Source organism: Megascapheus bottae, chromosome 25 (assembly GCF_031878675.1).
Source record: "Megascapheus bottae isolate mThoBot1 chromosome 25, mThoBot2.hap1, whole genome shotgun sequence".
Taxonomy (NCBI): Eukaryota; Metazoa; Chordata; class Mammalia; order Rodentia; family Geomyidae; genus Megascapheus; species Megascapheus bottae.
Window position 1 is genome coordinate 22,513,681 of NC_143533.1, and position 20,101 is coordinate 22,533,781.

Here is a 20,101-nt window from a genome sequence, read left to right on the forward strand (position 1 = left end):
TCAAGGTTAGCACTCTACCACTTGAGCCACAGTACCAGTTCCAGCTTTTTCTGTTTAAATGATACTGAGGAATCACACCCAGGGCTCCATGCATGCGAGGCAAGCACGCTATCACTAAGCCACTCCCAGCCCTCACTAGGTTTTATCTAATTACAAAAGCACTGCGCTTAATGTTGAAAACTTAGCAAAGAGGGGGTAAAAGTCCCCATCATCATGTCTTATAAAGATAGCAGCTGTTAACATTTTGGCATATGTCTTTCCAGACTTTTCTCTATGCAGATATGCTTCATTTTTGTAATCTGTAAGAAAAAAATAAAATAAACATTTAAAAGACAAAACCTTGGTTCTTGAGTCTTCAATTTTATTTTCTGTTTTGAAACAACCTGGAAGTGTTCCCAACAGCGAGGGCCTATCCAGGCGTTCCAGGGCTGGGGTCACTCTTCAGGAACTCCCCCCTTTCCATGCCAACTATCAAGCCTGCTTTCACTCTAGGACTCTCTGAGTCTGGTTAGAGAGGGGAGGGTGGGGCGAGAGTCATCACGGACCTGCTGGGCTCTCACAGCTGCCTCTGTTAGTCTTGGGTGTCCGGAGGTTTGGAAGCATGCTGGGGGGCGGTAGGAGGGCTTGGAGAGGGACTCCCCAACTCCTCCCGCCTCATTTGTTCTGGGGCCAGCCCCTCAGGGCCCCTATCTGTTGCCAGACTTAGTGCTCTGCTATTACAAGATGGTCTCTGCTAGCCTGTGGTACCCCTGCATGCTGAAAGGGGTGGCCAGACCAGGGGAGCACCCTTCCTACCATCTCACCCAGCCTACACAGGATGGGGAATCGGAGAGGTGACAAGGATTCAGTCCTGGGGGTCCCACCATCTCCTGCCGCAGAGCCTGGGACCTGACCACCAACCCTTTACTGAATCTCACCTAAAGGGGAATAATACAAGGGCATCTCTGTGACTCGGAGGAGAAAATCTGGACCCAAGCATGGTGGGCACTGCTGAGCTCCCCCAGGCAGGAGGGGGCTCAGTGCATCTTGCACTGAAGCAGCAGATAGGGGAGAGGGAGAAGGTAGGTGCCCACAGGGCTAGACCTTCCCTCTCCCACTGCAAGTCATATCCATCCTAACCATGGAGACGTAACCACCAGCACCCCTCTTCCCAGCTGCCTGGGTTCAGGCAACCAGATCTGGCCCACTTCCTCCAAGCCAAGGCCTGAACGGATGTCAGGCTGGCCAGAGTGGTTGCAGGAAGAACTGGGATTGGGCGATTTGGTCAGTCCAGGTGCCAGCACAGCTTGGGAGGGCTACCACAGGAGCCTCCGCGCCTCGCTGCCTGGGCTGGGGTCGGCTGGGGCCGAGTCAGCCAGCACAGCGGCCAGCAGAAGCAGAGGCACACAGCCCGGGAGCCTTTGTCTCCGGCTAACAGCTACTGTGGGGCAGCAGCCCTTGCTGTAGGAGCAGCAGCCTCTGGGTCTCACTGAGGGGGCTCTCTGGCTGCCGCTCCACATGAGCAGTGGGCTCCGGTGGCTCTCCTGGGCTGAAGATGTACCGACAGTCACTCGGGGTACCTCCCACGGCCCCCACATTACTGCCATCTTCCTCTCCAGCCCCGCTGCCAGGCTGGCTGGGCAGCTCCGGGCTGCCTCCCTCGGCAAGCTGCTCTGCTCTCTCAATGTTGATGTACAAAGGGTCCTGGCTGGTGGAGAGCACAGACAGGTGGCCCAGGATGGTCTCCAGTTCCATTCGCAGGCAGGTGAAGCTCGGGCGCAGCTTTGGGTCAGCGTTCCAGCACTGGTACATGAGATCATACCTGGGGTAGAGAGAAGGGGGAGGAGTGGCAGTGGTCCTGACACAGAGGCCCCTTAAATCATATGGCACTGGGACTGAAGAAAAAACACCTAACACTCCAGTGGGTGAGGCTTACAATGCATCAGTCTTCCACATTTAGGGCAAATGTTCTACCATTGAGCAACAACCTAGACTTGGAGTCGGGGGTAGATTTCAGCATTGTCTACATTTTGTCCCTAGTCCACGTGAGGCAGCACCCCCTCAGGTACTTTGAAATCCTCACCGTCTGCAGCTACCTCCGAGACTGAGACATGCTTCCAGCCCTGCTTCCCTGGCAGGAATACTTCTGGGCATACTATTTTAGGAGTTTTACAGACTCTGCAGAGCCTATCACTGGTTCCAAGGAATGACTCTGGTGAGAAAACCAAAAAACCCAAAACTCTCCAAAATCTAAGTGGAAAGGGTCTAAGACCAAGTGTGATCAGAGCACGTGCCTGACTCTTACAGACGCCCACAACGAAAATCCCAAGCAGCGTCTCATGTACCAGCTCTAACGACAGGGCCCCAGCAATGTGACGAATCATGCCCGACCCCGGCGGACTGCGGGAATGATCCAAAGCCATGGGTACATGACCAGACAGGAACACATTCTCCGAGCTCTGCAGAGCCAGCTGGCACCTGTCCATCAGGATTCCTGGTGGAGACGAGTGTCCATCAACCCTTTACTGACAACACCCACTCCAGATCAGAGGCCAGGGTTTGTCTCCACTTCCACTACAGCTTCAGGTAAGGGCAGAAGCTTCTGGGAGGTAGAAGTTTCCCGGGGGACAGAGCTGGTTCCTGTACTTGAACTCCACTCTGGTACAGATAAAGTACCCACAGCCTGCAGCCAGCACTGCCAATCCTATGCCCTAGAGAAGGATGCCACGTGCAGAATCAGCCTTCCTCTGCCTGGCCTGGTCTTGACAATCCTATAGCAACTAAGGAAACTAAATCCCCTGGATTACTGTGCACTCCTTCCCACAAGTTCTAGCAAAGCTTCTTTGGGGACCCAGAAGCTTGGACCGAGTCAGGGAGTAAGACTAGAACAGACCAGTAACACTTGATTTCACGGTTGAAGGCACATATTCTTATAAAACCAGAGGGATCTAGGTTCCAACACCAGCTTACTCACTTAGTAGCTGTGTAACTTTGGCTATGTGACTTAACCTTTTTAATCCTATTTCCTCATCTACAAAAGGGGTGGGGAAATAAGCCTTTTCCTTATGGCGTTGGAGAAAGATTGTATAAAATATCCAAAGTGTCCAACTACTAGCAGAAGCACTAATATTACCTTGTAACAGAGGTTTGCTCACAGTGGAGTTAGGCCTGTTCCCACGGCCTTGGGCTTGCAAGAAGGAGGCAGTTTCCTTCTTCCTAGCATCTTGGGTTCCCTCTACCTTCTACTCCCTCAAGAGAAGGCCAAGGCCAAGAAAGGAACCTGGCTCAGTGCCACGCAAGGAGAGCATGGAGCAGCCCAGTCTTTCCCAGGCCTGTGCAGTCTTATCTAAGGAGGATGCCACCAGACCAGAAAGGATTTCTTAGACTGGCAGGGCCCCAAGGAGGTGGCAGGAGTGAGGAGAACCTCCAGTGCCAGTCAACTCTGTGCCTTCTACCCTTGGTTTCCCAGATCTCCCCTAGAAGCGGAGAAAATAAAGTGACATGGCAGATAAAGAGGGAGCGAGTTACCTTTCTCTCTAGCTACAAAAACATTTCTTTCTTTTTTTTTTTTTTTTTTTTTTGCCAGTCCTGGGCTTGAGCTCAGGGCCTGAGCACTGTCCTTGGACTTTCTCAAGGTTAGAGCTCTACCACTTGAGCCTCAGCACCACTTCCAGCTTTTTTGTATGTATGTGGTACCAAGGAATTGAACCCGGGTCTTTGTGCATGCTAGGCAAGCACTTTAACCACTAGGCCAAACTCCCGGCCAACAAAAACATTTCTTAAAAAAAAAGAAAAAAAAAAAAAAAGCAAGCAAGCTGGGCAATGATGGCTCACATCTATAATCCCAGCTACCGAATGGCTGAGATTTGAAAACGGTGATTTCAAGTCAGCCCAGGCAGAAAAATCTGTGAGACTCTTATTTCCAAGTACCCAGCAAACAGCTAGAAAAGGAAATGTGGCTAACACGGTAGAGTATCCACCTTAAGTAAAAATGTGAAACCAGAGTGTAAGACCCTAAGTTCAAGCCTTAATACCCGCATGCGCTCGCCCACATACGCGTGTACACACACACACACACATACATGCACATCCACACATGCGCACACACACACACACGTGCGCGCGCACACATACACACACGCACACACACACACGCACACACACACACACACACACGTACACTTGAGGTTATGAGCTGCCCCTGGCCCTGTGGTGGCAGCCATTTACCAAAAGTCCAGGTCCTGATTCCATTTCCATCCCCTGCCCAGGGTACTCACACGTCCTCCATGCACTCTGGAGGCTGCTTCAGGCGGTTCCCGCCAATGAGGTAGTTGTAAATCTCAGCATTTTCAATGCCAGCATATGGCGTCTGCCCACGAGTCATGATCTCCCACATGGTCACTCCAAAGGCCCACTGGTACAAAATTGAGGGACAGGGTGTCATCAGGTTTCCTGAGCCAAGCAGAGTCATAGCTCTGGGGTAAGCACACATTAGGGTGTGGGGCCTCATAACTAGACAGAGAGAGCCGATCTGGACAGCTCTTGAGGGTCCCCTGGGTCCACCCACACAGGAGTCCACACTGTCTGCGTTACCCCCAAGTGTCTCACCACATCGCTGTGCACAGTGTACAGGTTGTCAGCCAGGCTCTCCAGGGCCAGCCACTTGACAGGCAGCTTGGAGGCACAGCCCTGACGATAGTAGTCCCCGCTGTAGATTTTCCGGGAGAGTCCAAAGTCGGCCACACACACTGTCATGTCCTCGGCCAGCCTGAAAAAGGTGTTGGAGGGCACAGTCACCCTTTCCCGGTGCTCACAGCCTCACTAAAGCCAGGCTATTTTTGCCCCCAGGTTGTCCCCATGCAGAGCTAGCAGGCTGTCCCCACAGCGGAGCTGACCAAGGGTGATCAGGCTGGTGCCTACCAGCCTGAGCCCTCCAGAATGCCTACATGCAGTTCCGGGCAGCCAGGTCTCGGTGGATGAAGTTCCGGGAGCTCAGGTACTCCATGCCGCAGGCAATGTCCACCATGAACCGGATCAGGGTCTGAAGGGGCAGGTTCTAGTAGGCAGACAAGGCAAGGTCGGGCGCGTCCTGCCCACCCAACTAGGGTAGGACAAATGGAGTTTCCTGACCAGAAAGCCTAAAGACTGTCCCCAAAATCATTGAAAGGAGGAGAAGACGGAGGCTAGGACATTTGGCAAGTCTGAGGAAGAACCCAAGAGCCAAGACCGTAGCCGGAAGCTCTACATGTCCGTCTTCCAAGAAACCACAGCCTGCCCTAAAATTCCCAGCAGGCTTCTTGTGGAGGGAACAGGAAGCTATGGTAGATGAAGGCAAACTCCGAGTCCTCCCTCTCCCCACCAGCTCCACAGACCCAACCCTTCAAGGCCTCGTTCCTCTCCAGGCCTTGATCTCCACTCCCACCTCAGGTACTTACGAAAGGGTTCTCCCCAATCCGAGAGGCAAGAAGGAAGGCATGCAGGTCCCCATGCTTCATGAAGGGCAGGATGACCATGGGGATAGGGAGTCGACCTTTAGCCCTGCTCCGGAGGCTCACCCCTGGGGACAGAGAGAATCGGCCTGAGGGGTAGGGTGACCATGGGGGATAGCTGACCTTTCCCCTGCTCCGGGGGCTCACCCTAGGGACACACGAGGGTGAAAAACAGCTCAGGGGCTCACCCACTGGTCCCCACCTGCCGGGTCCTTCCTACATCCCGGTTTGTGCTATTTCTTTTCTTATGGGTTCTGCGCTGGTGTGAGGACGACCAGGAAAGGCTGGGGTTACTGCTACAAGGTCCCAGAGCATCAGCCCGTCTTGTCGTCGGCCCACAAGGGTAGGCTTCATGTACAGACCTTTGAAACAGTCTTGGCACACAGTACCTTACCTGGAGCAGGGTAAGACATTTGCCAGCACTCTGCCTGCTACCTGGCCACCAGCTTCCTTACCATGTAAATGCAAACTGTTCTCCTGCAGGCTTCCCTCTCTTGTTGGTGGAACATATGTTTAGCTCTCTTCTATATCTGCCTCCCCCACAATGGGCTCACCAACAAGCTTGGCCACGTGTGGATGGTCAAACTCCTTCATGCAAGCTGCTTCCCTGAGGAACTCTTCAATGTCGCTGGAGGCAATGATGTCAGCTGGAAGTAACAGATGGGGGAAGGGAGCGAAATGAGATGTGTCCTCAGCTCTGACAGAGACTCCAAAGTCCAAAGTCTTTTCCTTTAAATGTCCTGAGGTTTGGACTGGGTGTGGCTCCAGATCCAAGTTCATCTCTCTATCTCTATCTCACATACATGCACACAAGTTCTGAGCTTCACAGGGGAGCAGGAAAACAGTTCAGCTACAAGCAGGAGAATTGGCCACAGAATAGCACTATCCAACGAACTCTCTACTGGCATGCAGCTCCAACAACCCAAACCGTAATCAGTCCAAGAAAGAACTCAGAGGACAGGACAGTGACTGCTGACGTCAGAAAGCAATGCTGGGGCACAAATCTTTGTGTGGGTTTATGCTTCTGAATTATTTATGTGGTTTAGACAACATCCCTATTAGTGTCTACTAGTGCCTACTTGCAAATCTTTTATTTATTTATTTTTCCAGTCATGGGACTTGAACTCTGGGTCTGCGCACTGTCCCTGAGCTCTTCAGCTCAAGGCTAGCACTAAACCCCTGGGCCTGGGCATTGTCCCTGAGCTCTTCAGCTCAAGGCTATTGCCCTACCCTAGAGCTGAGTCCCACTTCCCTTTTTCTAGAAGCTAACTGGAGATAAGAGTCTCAGTCCTCCTTTTTGTGCTTGGGCTAGCTTTGAACCTTGAACCTCAAATCTTAACCTCCTGAGTAGCTAGGATTATAAGTGTGAGCCACTGTTCCCGGCCTAGCACTCTACCACTTTGAGCCACAGCACCTCTTCTGGCTTTCTGGTGGTTCACTGAAGATATGAGTCTCAGGGACTTCCATGCTTGGACTGGCTTTGAAACCTAATCCTCAGATCTCAGCGTCCTGGGTAGCTAGGATTGCAGATGTGAGCCACTGGCACTTGGTTCACCTTGCAAATCGAGTGAAGGCAGAGCCCACGCCAAGGATTAGTCACCCCTTACTCTCACTCCGCAACCTCTATTCTCCACTTACCTTTCAGCATCTTCACAGCCACTTTCACAAAGGAGCCATCTTCCTGCTTCAGCTGGGCCTCCCGCACAGACCCAAACTCTCCTAGGATGGAGACAGTGGGAAAGGGTCTCGTGGGCCTGCAGCTCCCTACTCCTTTTCCTCTACGACAAGCTAAAGCCATCAGCCTCCAGGGACACTGGAGGAGGCCAAAGCAGATCATGCTGGGAGTGGCTACTCAACAGTCTCTATCCTTAGCCACCATTCGTCCCCTAAACCCCCTAAACCTCCAAACTCATAAGTCTACAACGCAATCATATCTTGTTTATGGGAGGTGATCCAGGAACAACCAGAGTCAGCCTGGAAGGTCAAGCTCACGCCAGCCCTGTACCGCCAACACACCTTTGCCCAACATCCGGCCCAGGGTGAACTGCTGCTCTGGGATGAGCACGTCCTCCAGCTTGTCCTTCAGTTCATCACTGATGCCCAGGCTATCCACTGCAGGGAGGAGGTGAGAAAGGGGGTCAGCCAAGATTGGCATCCCAACTCAGTACCTAACACTGTAGCTCAATGGCTAGCGCTCTAACCACTGACCCATGCCTCCAACACCTAGGCCTGCCCCTTGATCCAAGATTCAAACCTCTCCCCCTGCCTCTCTGATCCACTGAGGAACCTTGGCTGGCACACGATGCAGATGGTACGTCCTCCTGAGGCAGGCCTGTGTGCATTTTTCACGACTTTGAACCTCACACTCATCATGATTCAGACATGGACCAAATTAAGGAGTTGGTAAAAGAATGCAGGTGAGGGCCAGGAGTTTGGCCTAGTGGTTAAAGTGCTTGCCTAGCATGCACGAAGACCCAGGTTCGATTCCTCGGTACCACATATATAGAAAAAGCTGGAAGTGGTGCTGAGGCTCAAGTGGTACAGCTCTAGCCTTGAGAAAGTCCACGGACAGTGCTCAGGCCCTGAGCTCAAGCCCAGGACTGGCCAAAAAAAAAAAAAAAAGAATGCAGGTGAGGAAGGAAGTAGCCCACATTTCCCCTCATGAGTCTCCCACCACTCACGTGTGGCTTCAATTCGTTCAGGCCTTTCTCGATTGAAAGACCGGGCTGCTCGGAAATGAACGGCTGGCTCTCCACGGGCCATGACACTGTCAAAGGCTTGTCTGAAGGAAAACCCAAGACTCGGGATCAGTTTCAAGTGTTGGTTTGTCCTTGCCTCTCCCTCCATGGCTCCACCCCCTTACCCAAACCGTGTCTCCTTCCGCCTCTTCCGAAGGAGGATGAGGGCCAGTGCGGCAGCAGTCACCAGGGCTGTGAGCACACCCAGCACCACGGGCACCCAGGAGGTGCGGCTGTGAGGAGGGCCCTGCTGCCCTGTGGGAGGGAGGAGCGGTGGCACGAACCGGGCCGACACAACTTTCCCAGGATCAGGGGCCAGGAGTGACACACGTCTGTCATTCCAGCTACTCAGTTGGTGGTGATTGGGAGGATCAATGTTCAAAGCCAGCCCAGACAAAACAGTCAGAAGGCCTACATCTTAATTGAAAGCTTAGGATGCTAGCACATGCCTGTCATTCCAACAGTGTGGGAGGAATAGGGAGGAGGAGGGCAAGCCACGCAAGCCTGGACACAAATGTGAAGCCCTGTCTGAAGGTAATTCTGAAAGCAGAACGAGCTGGACATGGTGCCCCGGGCGGTGCTCACACCGGTCATCCTGGCTACTCAGGAGGCTGAGATCTGAGGATCACGGCTCAAAACCAGCCGGGTACTAAAAAGTCTGTGAGACTCTGATCTCCAATTGACCACCAGAAAACTGGAAGTGGCACTGTGGCTCAAGGGGGACGATGGTAGCCTGGAGCTGAACAGCTCAGGGACAGCGCCCAGACCCAGAGTGCAAGTCTCACAACTGACCAAAAAAAAAAAAAAAAAAAAAGGAGCTGAAGGTAGAGCCCAAGTGGCAGAACACCTGTGAGGTACACGCAAGGCCCTGAGTTCAAACTTTATTACCATCGAAATTAAAAAACCAAAGAACCGAAAAACTGTCCCAGGATGGCTGACTGGCCTGGCCTGACTTCCTAAATCAGTAAGCACCCCAGTGAACAAGGCTGCAGCAGTAGATTCAACAGTTCTTATACTGTTACAGGCCCTGCAGGCTGTGTAACCAGGAACTTCTGAGCCAGGTGGGAGGTGAGAAGAGGGGATAAGACATAAACATCAACCCTGGTCTCAACTGGTTGACTTTAAGTAAGTTTGGGGCCTACTAAGAGAACAGGCAACCACCTGCCTCCTCCTGCTCTTATTTCAGCTCCCAGTCCTGGAGCTTGAATTCCGGGCCTGGGCACTATTATTCCTGAGCTGCTGCTTCTTCTTCTTCTTCTTTTTGGGGGGGTGGGGGTGGGGGTTGTTCATGGGGACTTGAACTTTGGGCCAGGGTGCTGTCCCTGAGCACTTCAGCTCAAGGCTAGCACTCTGATACCACTTGAGTCACAACACCACTTCCAGCTTTTTCTGTGGATGTGGCACTAAGAAATCAAACCCAGGGCTTTGTGCATGCTAGGCCAGCAGCCTATCACTAAACCACGTTCCAGCCCTCTTCCTGGCTTTAAAAGCTGATTCCTTAGCCCCACCTTCCTCACCTGCATGATCGTGGGATGACACCATCAACGGCTGACTCCAGGGCCCACAGCCGACTTCATTGGAGACGCAAACACGAACAATCAAGTCCTTTTGGGGATCCCAGTCTGTGAGATTGGCCATGGTCCCCTCCACTGTCAGCTCACCCTGAGGCCAGGAAATACCCACCCCACGCTGAGCCTGAGGACAAGGCCTCCAGCTGGTTCTGGGAGGACATAACAAGGCTGAGCCAGGAGCGCGGGGAGTCTGGGGAACTGTGAGTGTAGGGCTGTGGGAACACAACCTTCAGGGAGTTAATCACATTCCTGCTCTGGGCTGTGGGGCTGGGGCCAATCCAGAACACAAACAAGGCTCGGGCTGGTGGGGGATGGGAAGGAATTGGACTGGGGACAAAGCCTTATCTGTGCCCTTCCTCAGTGGCTGAGGGGAGGAGAATATGTTCTTATAAGCACGTGCAAAGTGACCCCCAAGCAATCCCAACACAATCCCTACAGGACCCAGTAAGGAGAGGGGCTTGCTTGCCTAGGGGCAAGAAGGAGTAGTTCCCAGAGGGTGGGGGGGAGACCAAGAAGCCCTGAGACATTCTGCAACTTTTCAGGTTCTCTAGCCCTGGGCTAACTAACTCTGCAGTAGAGCAAGTGGAGGAGTACTTACCTGGGTTCCATTGTCTTGGACCCAGGACAACTGGTAAGGTCCCAGAGGAGCTTCAAATGGACCCTCTGGGACCACTTCTTCCCACTCCAGGATGAGGCCTGAGTCTGTGCGGATGGCACGGAGGTTCTGGGGAGCGCTGGCTGGGGCTGTACCCAAAGAGACAAAGTTGCTACGGTCCCTCACTCCTCTGCCTCACTATTCCACACTGGACCAACAGCCAGACACTGAGCAGCTCAGAGAACAAAGGATAGGGAAAGGCTTGCTTTCAGCTACAACAACAGCTCCCACCCACTGTGCCGGGTCCGAGGATGGCACCCTGCCCCACAGCTCTGCTATGTTGCCCCCAGGTAGTCCTGGGTTACAGTCTTACTTCCCTCACAGCACAAGGCACAGAACAAGGCAAGTTCCTGCCGTAGCATCTTTGTGCTTGTGCCACTGCCCTGTGTTTTCCCCTAGCTGTCACAGGCATTCTTTTTCCTCCATACTTCACTTGCACCTTGTCAACGAGGTGCTCTAGACTACCCACAACAGTTCTCATCACATCTGTTCCACTCACAGGAACTACAAACAACAGTGGCAAGGAAGGTGCGCAGAGTCGCTCAGTAAATGTTCATCAGCTCAGTAAATCATTCACCCGAGGCTGAAGAAAGCTTGTATTTTCCCACTTAGCCACTCTCAATGAACTGCATTCACAACTCCAGCCAAGCCCACCTCTCTCTTCTCCCATCCTGCCCAACCTTCTTACCCAGGCCCTTTGTCTGAAAGGGCACCCAGTCAGCATAGGGGGACGGTCCCAAGGCATTGGCACAGCGCACCCTGAGGCTGTAGTTGGTGGCAGGCACCAGGTCCCGAAGCAGGCAGGTAAAAGGTGGCACAGGGACGACAACAGCCAGGACTTCCCAGTCTCCTGGGGTCTGTGTTACCTTCAGAAAAGCAAAGAGGCAAGGGTGTAAGAGGACGAGGTGATGGGAGATGGCACACGTATGGTCCTGTACCCCCATGCCTTTGCAGAAGCTTGTTCCTTAGGCCTGTAGGACCTGCTCTTCCGAGCAAAGCCCTTCACGATTCACTGCAGGGATGGAAAGTGGTAGACCACTTGAACCACAGTGTCACTTCCAGCTTTTTTTCTGTGTATGTGGTACTAAGGGATAAAACCCAGGGCTTCGTGCATGCTAGGCAAGGCCTGGAACATCAAGCCACATTCCCAGCCCTGGCTGTATATTTAAGCATCAATCTTCAAATACTTTCTTATAAATCAAAAGTTTACAGGCCAGGAGCATAGCCTACTGGTAGAGTGCTCCCTTAGCATGTATGAAGCCCTGGGTTTGATTCTTCAGTACTATATACTCAGAAAAAGCTGGAAGTGGGCTGTGGCTCAAGTGGCAGAGCCCTAGCCTTGAGCAAAAAGTGTCCAAGGACAGTGCCCAGGCCTTGAGTTCATGCCCCAGACTAATCAAAACAAAAGGTAAGAGAAGTTTTCATCCACGTAAGCAAAACTTTTCCAGGGAGTAAGTCTAAACAGCTTCTTAAAGCTTTTGCCTAACACATGCCCTGGGGTCCAGGGCATGGCCTAGTGGTAGAGTGCTTGCCTAGCATGCATGAAGCCCTGGGTTCTTGGTACTACATACACAGAAAAAGCCACAAGTGGTGCTATGGCTCAAGTGGTAAAGTGATAGTCTTGAGAAAGCCTGAGGAGAGTGCCCAGACCCTGAGATCAAGCTCCAGGACTGGCAAAAAAAAAAAAAGAAGGAGGGGCCGGGAGCTTGGCCTAGTAGTAAAATGCTTGCCTAGCATGCACAAAGACCCAGGTTCAATTCCTTGGTACCACATACATAGAAAAAAGCCAGAAACAGGGGCTGGGAGTTTGGCCTAGTGGTAGAGTGCTTGCCTAGCATGCACGAAGACCCAGGTCCGATTCCTCGGTACCACATACATAGCAAAAAGCCAGAAGCAGTGCTGAGGCTCAAGTGGTAGAGCTCTAACTTTGAGAAAGTCCAAAGACAATGCTCAAGCCCTGAGCTCAAGCCCAGGACTGGCCAAAAAAAAAAAAAGGAATAAGGGAGGGAGAGAAGGAGGAAGAGAGGGAAGGAAAGGAGGAAGGAAGGAAGGAAGGAAGGAAGGAAGGAAGGAAGGAAGGAAGGAAGGAAGGAAGGAAAACATTTTTGGTACTCCCCACCCTCATCTGCTCCAGTGATTTGCTTTCCGGGCTTGAGCAAGTCTGCAGTCTTAATTACCAGAGCATGCCACAGGATCTTCCTGCCAAAAAGCAATATTCAAGAATGTGGTACCACAGTTACAAAGTGCCAGGGCTGTCAGGTGCCAGTGGCTCACGCCTGTCATCCTAGCTACTCGGGAGGCTGAGATCTGAGGCTCACCATTCAAAGTCAGCCAGGGCACTAAAGTCCATGAGACTCTTATCTCCAGTTAACCACCAGAAGACTGGAAGCCAGAAGTGGTGCTGTGGCTCAAGTGATAGAATGGGAGCCTTGGGCTGAAGAGCTCAGGGACAGTGCCCAGAGTTCAAGTACCACAACTGACCAAAAAAAAAAAAAAAGGTGCCAAGACTGGGCAGCCAGAATAAAGTGTGAAGTCCCGGAGAGCCTGCAGGGCTCCTCCCAGCCAGCCTACCTGCACTGTACAGGACTGGAGCAGGGCCCGGCCATCAGCACCTGGTATCCAGGCCACACTGGCATTGCTGCTGGAGAGCTTTGTCACGGTGATGTTGAAGGGAGCCGCAGGGGGGGCTGTGGACAGAGACACAGAGTCAATGAGAGTGTAGAAGAGGGAGCAGGAAGCCTGGCTCAAGTTGTCATGGCACACCTATCCGTGTGGTTGGTGGACCAGAGAAGATTAGAGGATGGAACACCCAGGCTGTGGAGTCAGACTTGTGTCTGGGCAGGGGGTGTGGGAGTCTGGAGTACCCTAACCTAAAGATGACACAGTGGTGCACAAGCCAGAAACCAGCAGGGCACAACTGCTCGGATCTGGGAGAGTGTCTGTGCTGAGAAGAGACTGCCTCTCTTTGAATAAGGAACTCAGGCCAAAGAATAAGATAAGATGGCATGTGGGGGTGTCTCTGGAGCCTTGGAAAAGACAAAAGGAGAAAGAGACCGCTGCCCCTGCAGCCTCAGACAGGCTTCTCCCGTCTCCCACCCTCCCTCAGTGCATCAGCCATTTGGGTCTCTTCTATTATCGGCCAGACTGCTTCCCCAGCCCCCACACGAGTGGCAGAAACAAGGTTGAGTGGGAGCCTTGACCATCTCCTGCTGGCTCCTTCTCCTCCCCACCCCCAAGGACTCTGCTTCGTGATGGGAAATCTGCTGTGACGTCAGGATTCTATTCTTATCTTAGCCACGGCAGGCTCTCAGGTGTTCTCACTAGGAATGGGAGCTGTGCCAACTACCCCTCACTCAGCAATCCAGGCATGCTTGGGGGAAGCTGTTGCACCCATAACTTTACTAATTAGATGGCTAGCTGAGAAAGCCCTTGCCTTAGTGGGCCCCCCCCCCTCAGTCCTACCTTGAAGTCGAACAATGGCTGAGCGAGAAGTGGCAAGCCCTTTTATGTTGTGGGCTTCGCAGGAAAACTCCGCACTCTGGGTCACCCCTGGGGCCAGAAAACCTCAATCAGTCCCTCAAGCACAAGTCCCACCTGGGTGGGCTTGAGGAGGGAGGGCACTCAGGTTCAGATGTACAAAATATCTCCAATCAAAGGAAAGGGCTGGATAGTGGAGTGCAGTGGATTGGAATAAGGACTTTGGAATCTAATGAGCTTACTTGAGGCACCTGTTTTCTCATCTCTCCAATGGGAGAATTTGGAGCGTCAGGTAAGTTACGTAAAGAGTAGTGCACACAGTAAGCCCTGGAGAAATGTTACATGGCACCTCCCACCTCACTGCCATCTCCCACAGATGGCACAGAGCTGCCTCCCTTTCCTGGTCACTCCTTTATCATGCACACCAGAGCTTTTTTGTTTGTTCTGTACCCAGTTATTGTTGTATTTGCAGATTCTTTGCCTCGCAGTAGTTCTCTCCTTATGTGTGTCTTACCCCCCACCCCCAATTATTCTCAGTGCTTTAGAACTGGAAAGGTGGCTTCTCTCTCCTTTGTGTTCCCTCAGCCCCCCTGGTGCCCAGCACAGTGTGGTGTGTGCAGTAGGAGTTTCTTGAGTGCCTATTATAGAGCAGGCTGCCTGAGGGTCCTGACCACGCACATCCGGAGGAGAGCGAGCGGCTGAACCAGCCTCTTCTCCCAGAGGACAGCCCTTGCTCCAGCAGGTCAAACTGGTAGGGGACTGGGTGGGTCAGAGCCCCTCCCTTCTCAGTTTGTGATGGAAGTACCGAGAATTTGAGAGCTCAGGAGGGTCTGCAGGCGTGGGTGCTTTGGGTTTAACTGTGGAAGTATAGACAGTTACTAAGGAAAACATCTGGAGATTTCTGGAAAGGGCCACAAGGTAGCATCTTTGTGCTACCCTGCCTCTCCCCTTTGCCCTCACCCTCCATTTTCCTATGTGCAGCCTGAGAGTCTTGTCTTTTCCCTGTCTGGCAGACACTCCTCCCTAGCTCTGTGTGGGCTGATTTCTAGCTCCTTCCCCCTGGGAGGGGAGAGGATGATGGGTGCCCCTGGTCTCACACAATTCCTTTCCCAGGGCCATCTGTGCATCGTCTAGACCGCTGTGAAGGAGGCAAGGAGGCCCGGGGCACCCTTTTTAAGTATTCACAGCAGGATGGCCAGTAATCAACCCTCCCCGCCAGCCTAGCACACCTGGATAATAAGCTTTGCAATGGCACAGCTCACGCATCCAGGCATCAGGGTTTATTCTGGACACCCAACAGCAAACTCAGATCCTAACTCTGTCAGGCTCACCATAGGCAAGAACCCGGTGTATTCCCCGTTCAAAGATAACTCCAAGGGCTGCATACCTGTCACATTTAAAACAGAGGGAGAGGGAGCAGGTCCCCCAACCTTTGTGTGTCCTCTCCACCAGATAATGGTGACAGGTTCAGGGGGACCCACAGCCTCACAAGACAGCTGGAAAGGGGTATTAGGTGGAACTGCCAGATCTTTTGGCTCCACAGTGAAAAATGGCACACCTAGGAAGAGAAAGGAGTGGGAGTAAGGATTACCACCTCTTAGCATCCCACCGCCCAGATGACAAGCTTGCTTCCCACTTGAAGTAATCTACGCAAAAGATCCCCACAGGCTACTTAATGGTGCGGCAAACTGGAAAACACGTGTCCTACTTGGGGAGCAGGGGTGTTTCTATTCAACCGTTTCCTTGGGTATAGCTTTTCTGCTGCCCCCTTACGTGAGGCTGCAGGCCCCCACACTTCCCTCCCAGACCTGCTCCGACAGCCTTTCTCACAGTAAGAGGCCGGGGTGAGGGGAGAGCTGGAGGAGGGGCCTCCAGGCAGGGGGAGTGGGTGGGCACTTTCCAGAGTTCTGCTGGCAGATCTCGGCTCTTGTTCAGGGCCTTTGTTACTTTCTTAGTCACTTTGTTTTCCAGGGCTGAGCAGCTCTGAGCTCCTGCAGCTGCAGAGCTGCACTCCCTCCCCCTACCCCTCCCCCTTCCCCCTGCTGGTTGGGCCACTTGGTAGGACAGGGTCCAGCCCCGGATGAGTACTTGAAGCAAGCAGCTCAGATAACAGTGCGTGCACTCTGTAGGTTGTGGGTCCTTGTGGCCCTTTTGGTTCTCAGGTATCCAGAATCTAGCAGGTGGGGGTTTCTGATGTCTAGGTGGGCCTAGGGCAGCCCAGCTTCCACTGCGTTCTCCACTCTTCAGAGGTATGGTGGCTGGCAGCAGCATCTGCCCCAGGCCAACACACACATGTGGCTCTGTGGCTCCGTGCCTCCTCACCTTCTACCGTGAGCCACACTGGCTGGGAGATCTCGGTTTCTCCCTCATCCTCCACTTGGCACCAGTACCGGCCTGCATCCGAGCGCTCTACTGACTTCAGGCTGTGGAAACAGACACCAGGCTTGTTTGCCGGGGTCAAGAGGGGAAGATCTGCTAGGTAGATTTGGTGGGTTCATTCTGCCCTGCTTCTGGAAGATTCCACAGGTTGCCAAATTTTCAAACCCTACACATCTGACATAGCAACAGCCCCAGGCTGGCCTCCCACACCTCTGTCGACAGTCCTGCACCTGAGGAAGCCAATCCAGTGCTGCTCGCTGACTGAGATGTACACCTGGTTCCCATTGTGAACCACAGCCCCGTCCTTCATCCAGTGGATGTCAGGCTCCTCCAGCCCCTCTACGCTGCAGTTGAGCTTCACTGGCTGTCCCTGGGACACTGTCATCTTCACTGGGGCTCCCATGAGCTTCAGGCCTGAGGGGTGGAAGGAGACTGTGTCAGCCTGTTTGAGGTGGACCCTTCTCTCTCAGGACGCAGCTTCCGTGACAGGGGCTCATTCTTCACCAAGAAGGAAGCAGAGGCTGGACAGCTTGAACCTGGGCTGGAGCAAGGGCATGACAAGCAATCCAGCTGCCATCCCTACCACTGCCATGTTTCTCTTAGCGCTAAGGACCACTTCTCGAAGCTCCCTAGGACACAGCTACCAAAAGGACAGCAGTGACAAACTGAAGCAGTGGGGAGCTGTCACCTCCCATGTAAGCACTGCCCGGAGAAATGAACGTGACACCCAACCAGTTCAACAGGCTGCCACCTCTCCACCCAAGGTGTCAGTCCGGGCCCTGAACGGCTGCCCGCACCCCACCCTGCAGAATGAGGAAGGCTGAGGAAGGGAAGGAGGGGGTGCTCCCCTCAAGTAGAGAACATATGGCTACAAAACCACGTCAGATCAAACACATGGCAGCCTTCCTGACAGCCGCTTGCTCTATTAATACCTGAGTGTGTGCAGGGGAGGGTGCTAGGAAGGTGGGAGGCCGAGGGGAGGGGTGGGGTCCCAAGAAGGAGCTGAAGAACCAACCCTAAGCCACTGGAACCTTCACTTCTTCTCTATCCTCCCGACATGTTTTTATGCAGATTGGCAGGTGAACTACTGGCACTGACGAAATCAAGTCAGGGCTCTTCCTGCCCTTTGCTGTGTAACTCTAGGCCAATTCCAGGGGGCTCTCTGAGCATCAGCGACGTACACCCTTTCCCCTCCCCTCCCCAGGACGGGCATGGCAGGAAACCTTCTCAAGATAGGATGCCAGCTGGGTGGCCGCTGCCCTGCCCCGCGTCTGTACCCTACTCCCTTCACTCCTTCAGGCGAGTCACAGGACCCGGGGGGGCAGCTTCCCACGCCGTGTGCACCAGCGGTCCCAGACGGGTGCGAGGAAACTTGGGGAACGGGGTGCGGCACGAAGCTCTCCCGCCACCCTAAAAGCCTCCGCGGCCACGGAGAATCCCCACCCGGGAGTCGGAGGGGACGCCCAGGTGGACCCGTGGCTGAGCGCCCTGAAGGCTCGGAGGGAGCCCCCGGGCGCGCGGACGCTGCGCTCTCGCAGCGGGCACCTCCCGTGTGCGGCAGGGCAGCCTCGGGTCCTCAGGACCGGGGAGGAGGGAACACACGGCCAGGGAGCTCGAGGCGGGAAAATCCCGTCTCAACACCCCCCAAGCTTCCCCACTCCCCTTCCCGCCGCCCCTCCGGAGGAGCTCCGGGCGCCACAAAGTTGGGGGCGGGGGCTCCGGCCTGGGGCCCGGGTCCCCGGCCCCGATCTCCGGCGCGCGCAGGCCTGGGTCTCACCCGGCCGCCGTCCCCGGGCTCCGACCCTGGCCGCGCCCCTCCGCAGCGCCCCCACGCCCCGCCGCCCCCCGGGCCGGCCCGTACCTGCGGCCGCGGACTCCGGGAGCAGCAGCGAGGCCAGCCCCGCCAGCAGCAGCGGCAGCGGCAGCGGCGGCGGCGGCAGCGGCGGGAGCCCCGGCCGCCCCATGCTCCGCCTCAGCGCCATCGGCGGCGACGCCGCACCATGCCGGGCCCGGCCCGCGAGCGAGCGCCGGGAGGAGGGACGAGGAGGAGGGGCGGGAGGGGAGGAGACGCAGGGCAGGGGCGGGGGCCGGCCCGGGGGGCGGCGCCCGCCCGGGGCCTGCGGGACCCGCGTCCGCGGTGAGGGGCGGCCGGTGGCGGCCTCGGCAGCCCCGGGTCCTCGGGGCCGACGCAGGGCCACCGCGCTCCTTCCACGGCCGTCGCCGCCGCCGCCGCCGCCGCCGCCGCTGATTCATGTTCTCCGCGAGCCGCCGCCGCCTCCTCCCGGCCACCCCGCCCCCCGGGCCCGGAGGCCGAGTCCCGCTCGGGCCGCCGCCCCGCGCCCCCCGCGCCGTCCCGGGATGGGCACCCCGGCCACGCCCCTGCGGCCCCCAAGCCTCCCCAGCCTCGCGGGAAACCCCGCCACGCCCGGACCCCGGCCCGCGCCCCGGGACCTGCACGCCCCGCGGGAGGGGGCACCCGGGCCGCTTCCGGCTGCCTCTCTCCCCGAGTCCCACGTTCGCGTTCGGCTGCCCTCTTGGTATCGCCAGGGGCTCCCCGATACAGGTCCCCGGGGCCGCCACCCTCGCACCTGCTTTCCCTGCGTCTCCCCCGCGCCCCCGCCCGTGTCTCCAGGACCCAGTGTGAGGTGGCTGCGTTGCACTCAACCCCAGGGCACCCCGCACACGGGAGGAGGCCCTCCACGAGGAAGCCAACAGATGCCTGCAGAACGAGTGAAGGAACGAACGCCCGGCCTCAGTCCTGGCCGCAGCTAGCGCTCCCTGGGGGTGGCCAAGCCCACGGACCAAACCCGGGGAGGCGGAGCTGCTACCAAACCACGCCCGCCGGGCGTTCCGGCTCCGGGTCCCACTCGGCGGCCCCCTCCCCCGGCGGGGGTCCTGGGCGCGCGGACTCCCGGCGCGGCCGCCTTACTGCCTCTGTCGGGATGCTCCCTCCCCAGCGGCGGCCGCGGCGGTGCTGGCTTGTTCACCACCCCAGTGGCCACGGCGGGCCGGCGGCAGCCTCAGATGGGGGCGCCCCCAGGCGGCGCGGCCCGGCGGCCGTGTTTCAGGACCCTTTGAAGAAGGAAAGCCACAGCTCCTGGGGCTGAGGGTAGAGGCTGAAACGACCCTACCAGTGGATCACGCCTCGAATCCCAGCTCCTCAGGAGGCTGAGACCCAAGGATCCCACTTGAAGCCAGCCTGGGCAGGAAAGTCAATGGTGTAAAACCCGAAGCCGGAAGGAGAGCTATGGCTGAAGTAGTGGAGTGCCAGCAGTGATGCAAAAGCTAAAGGACAGCTCCTAGACCCTCAGTTCAAGCCCCAGCATCGGCACTTCCTGCCCCTACCCCTCACACTAGTCGGCTCTGTTCTCTGGAAGGAACTTCCAATTTCCCGTGAAGAGGAGACTTGCGATTCCAGCGGGCACTGGAAAGAATCCTGGAAGCTGTTGAACCCAGAGCCCAAATTCAGCTTCCACTTTACTTCCTTCATTCCCTCCCTGGCCATTCTCCAGGCTGAAGGAGTCCTAGCCCAAGGGCCATCCTTTGCCATCCATCAAAATGCCATGGGTGCCTTTGCATTTTCCACTTACAGCCTTTACAAATGTCCTAGTCCATCCCATACCTGAGGCACATCACTGTCAGCCCAAGCAGCCTGGGAAGAGGAGCCCCAGACGACATCCTGTTTCACTCCCCTAGAAACTCCACCTAAGTCTTCCTAACAGGAATGGGAGGGAAACCTTTCCACTCCTATGGAGGGTGCTTTGTTGTTGAGCTCTTACAACCCACTTGTCCTTCCTATCTCCCTTCTCTCTC

General features: G+C 55.4%; 1 protein-coding gene across 1 annotated transcript; it reads right to left on the reverse strand.

Moving 5' to 3' along the window:
* Positions 1–340: 340 nt before the first annotated feature.
* On the reverse strand, positions 341–18,306 carry Tyro3 (TYRO3 protein tyrosine kinase). Its single transcript, XM_090318575.1, has 19 exons — positions 18,150–18,306; positions 16,519–16,702; positions 16,232–16,332; positions 15,297–15,467; positions 13,895–13,981; positions 13,004–13,119; positions 11,121–11,298; positions 10,376–10,521; positions 9,724–9,868; positions 8,332–8,461; positions 8,150–8,250; positions 7,485–7,580; positions 7,107–7,187; positions 6,023–6,115; positions 5,415–5,536; positions 4,926–5,035; positions 4,588–4,747; positions 4,257–4,393; positions 341–1,801 (listed from the first exon to the last, which is right to left on the reverse strand). The coding sequence occupies exons 1-19, from the start codon at positions 18,268–18,270 to the stop codon at positions 1,411–1,413; spliced, it is 2,670 nt and encodes an 889-aa protein (XP_090174701.1). The 5' UTR covers positions 18,271–18,306; the 3' UTR covers positions 341–1,410.
* Positions 18,307–20,101: the final 1,795 nt, after the last annotated feature.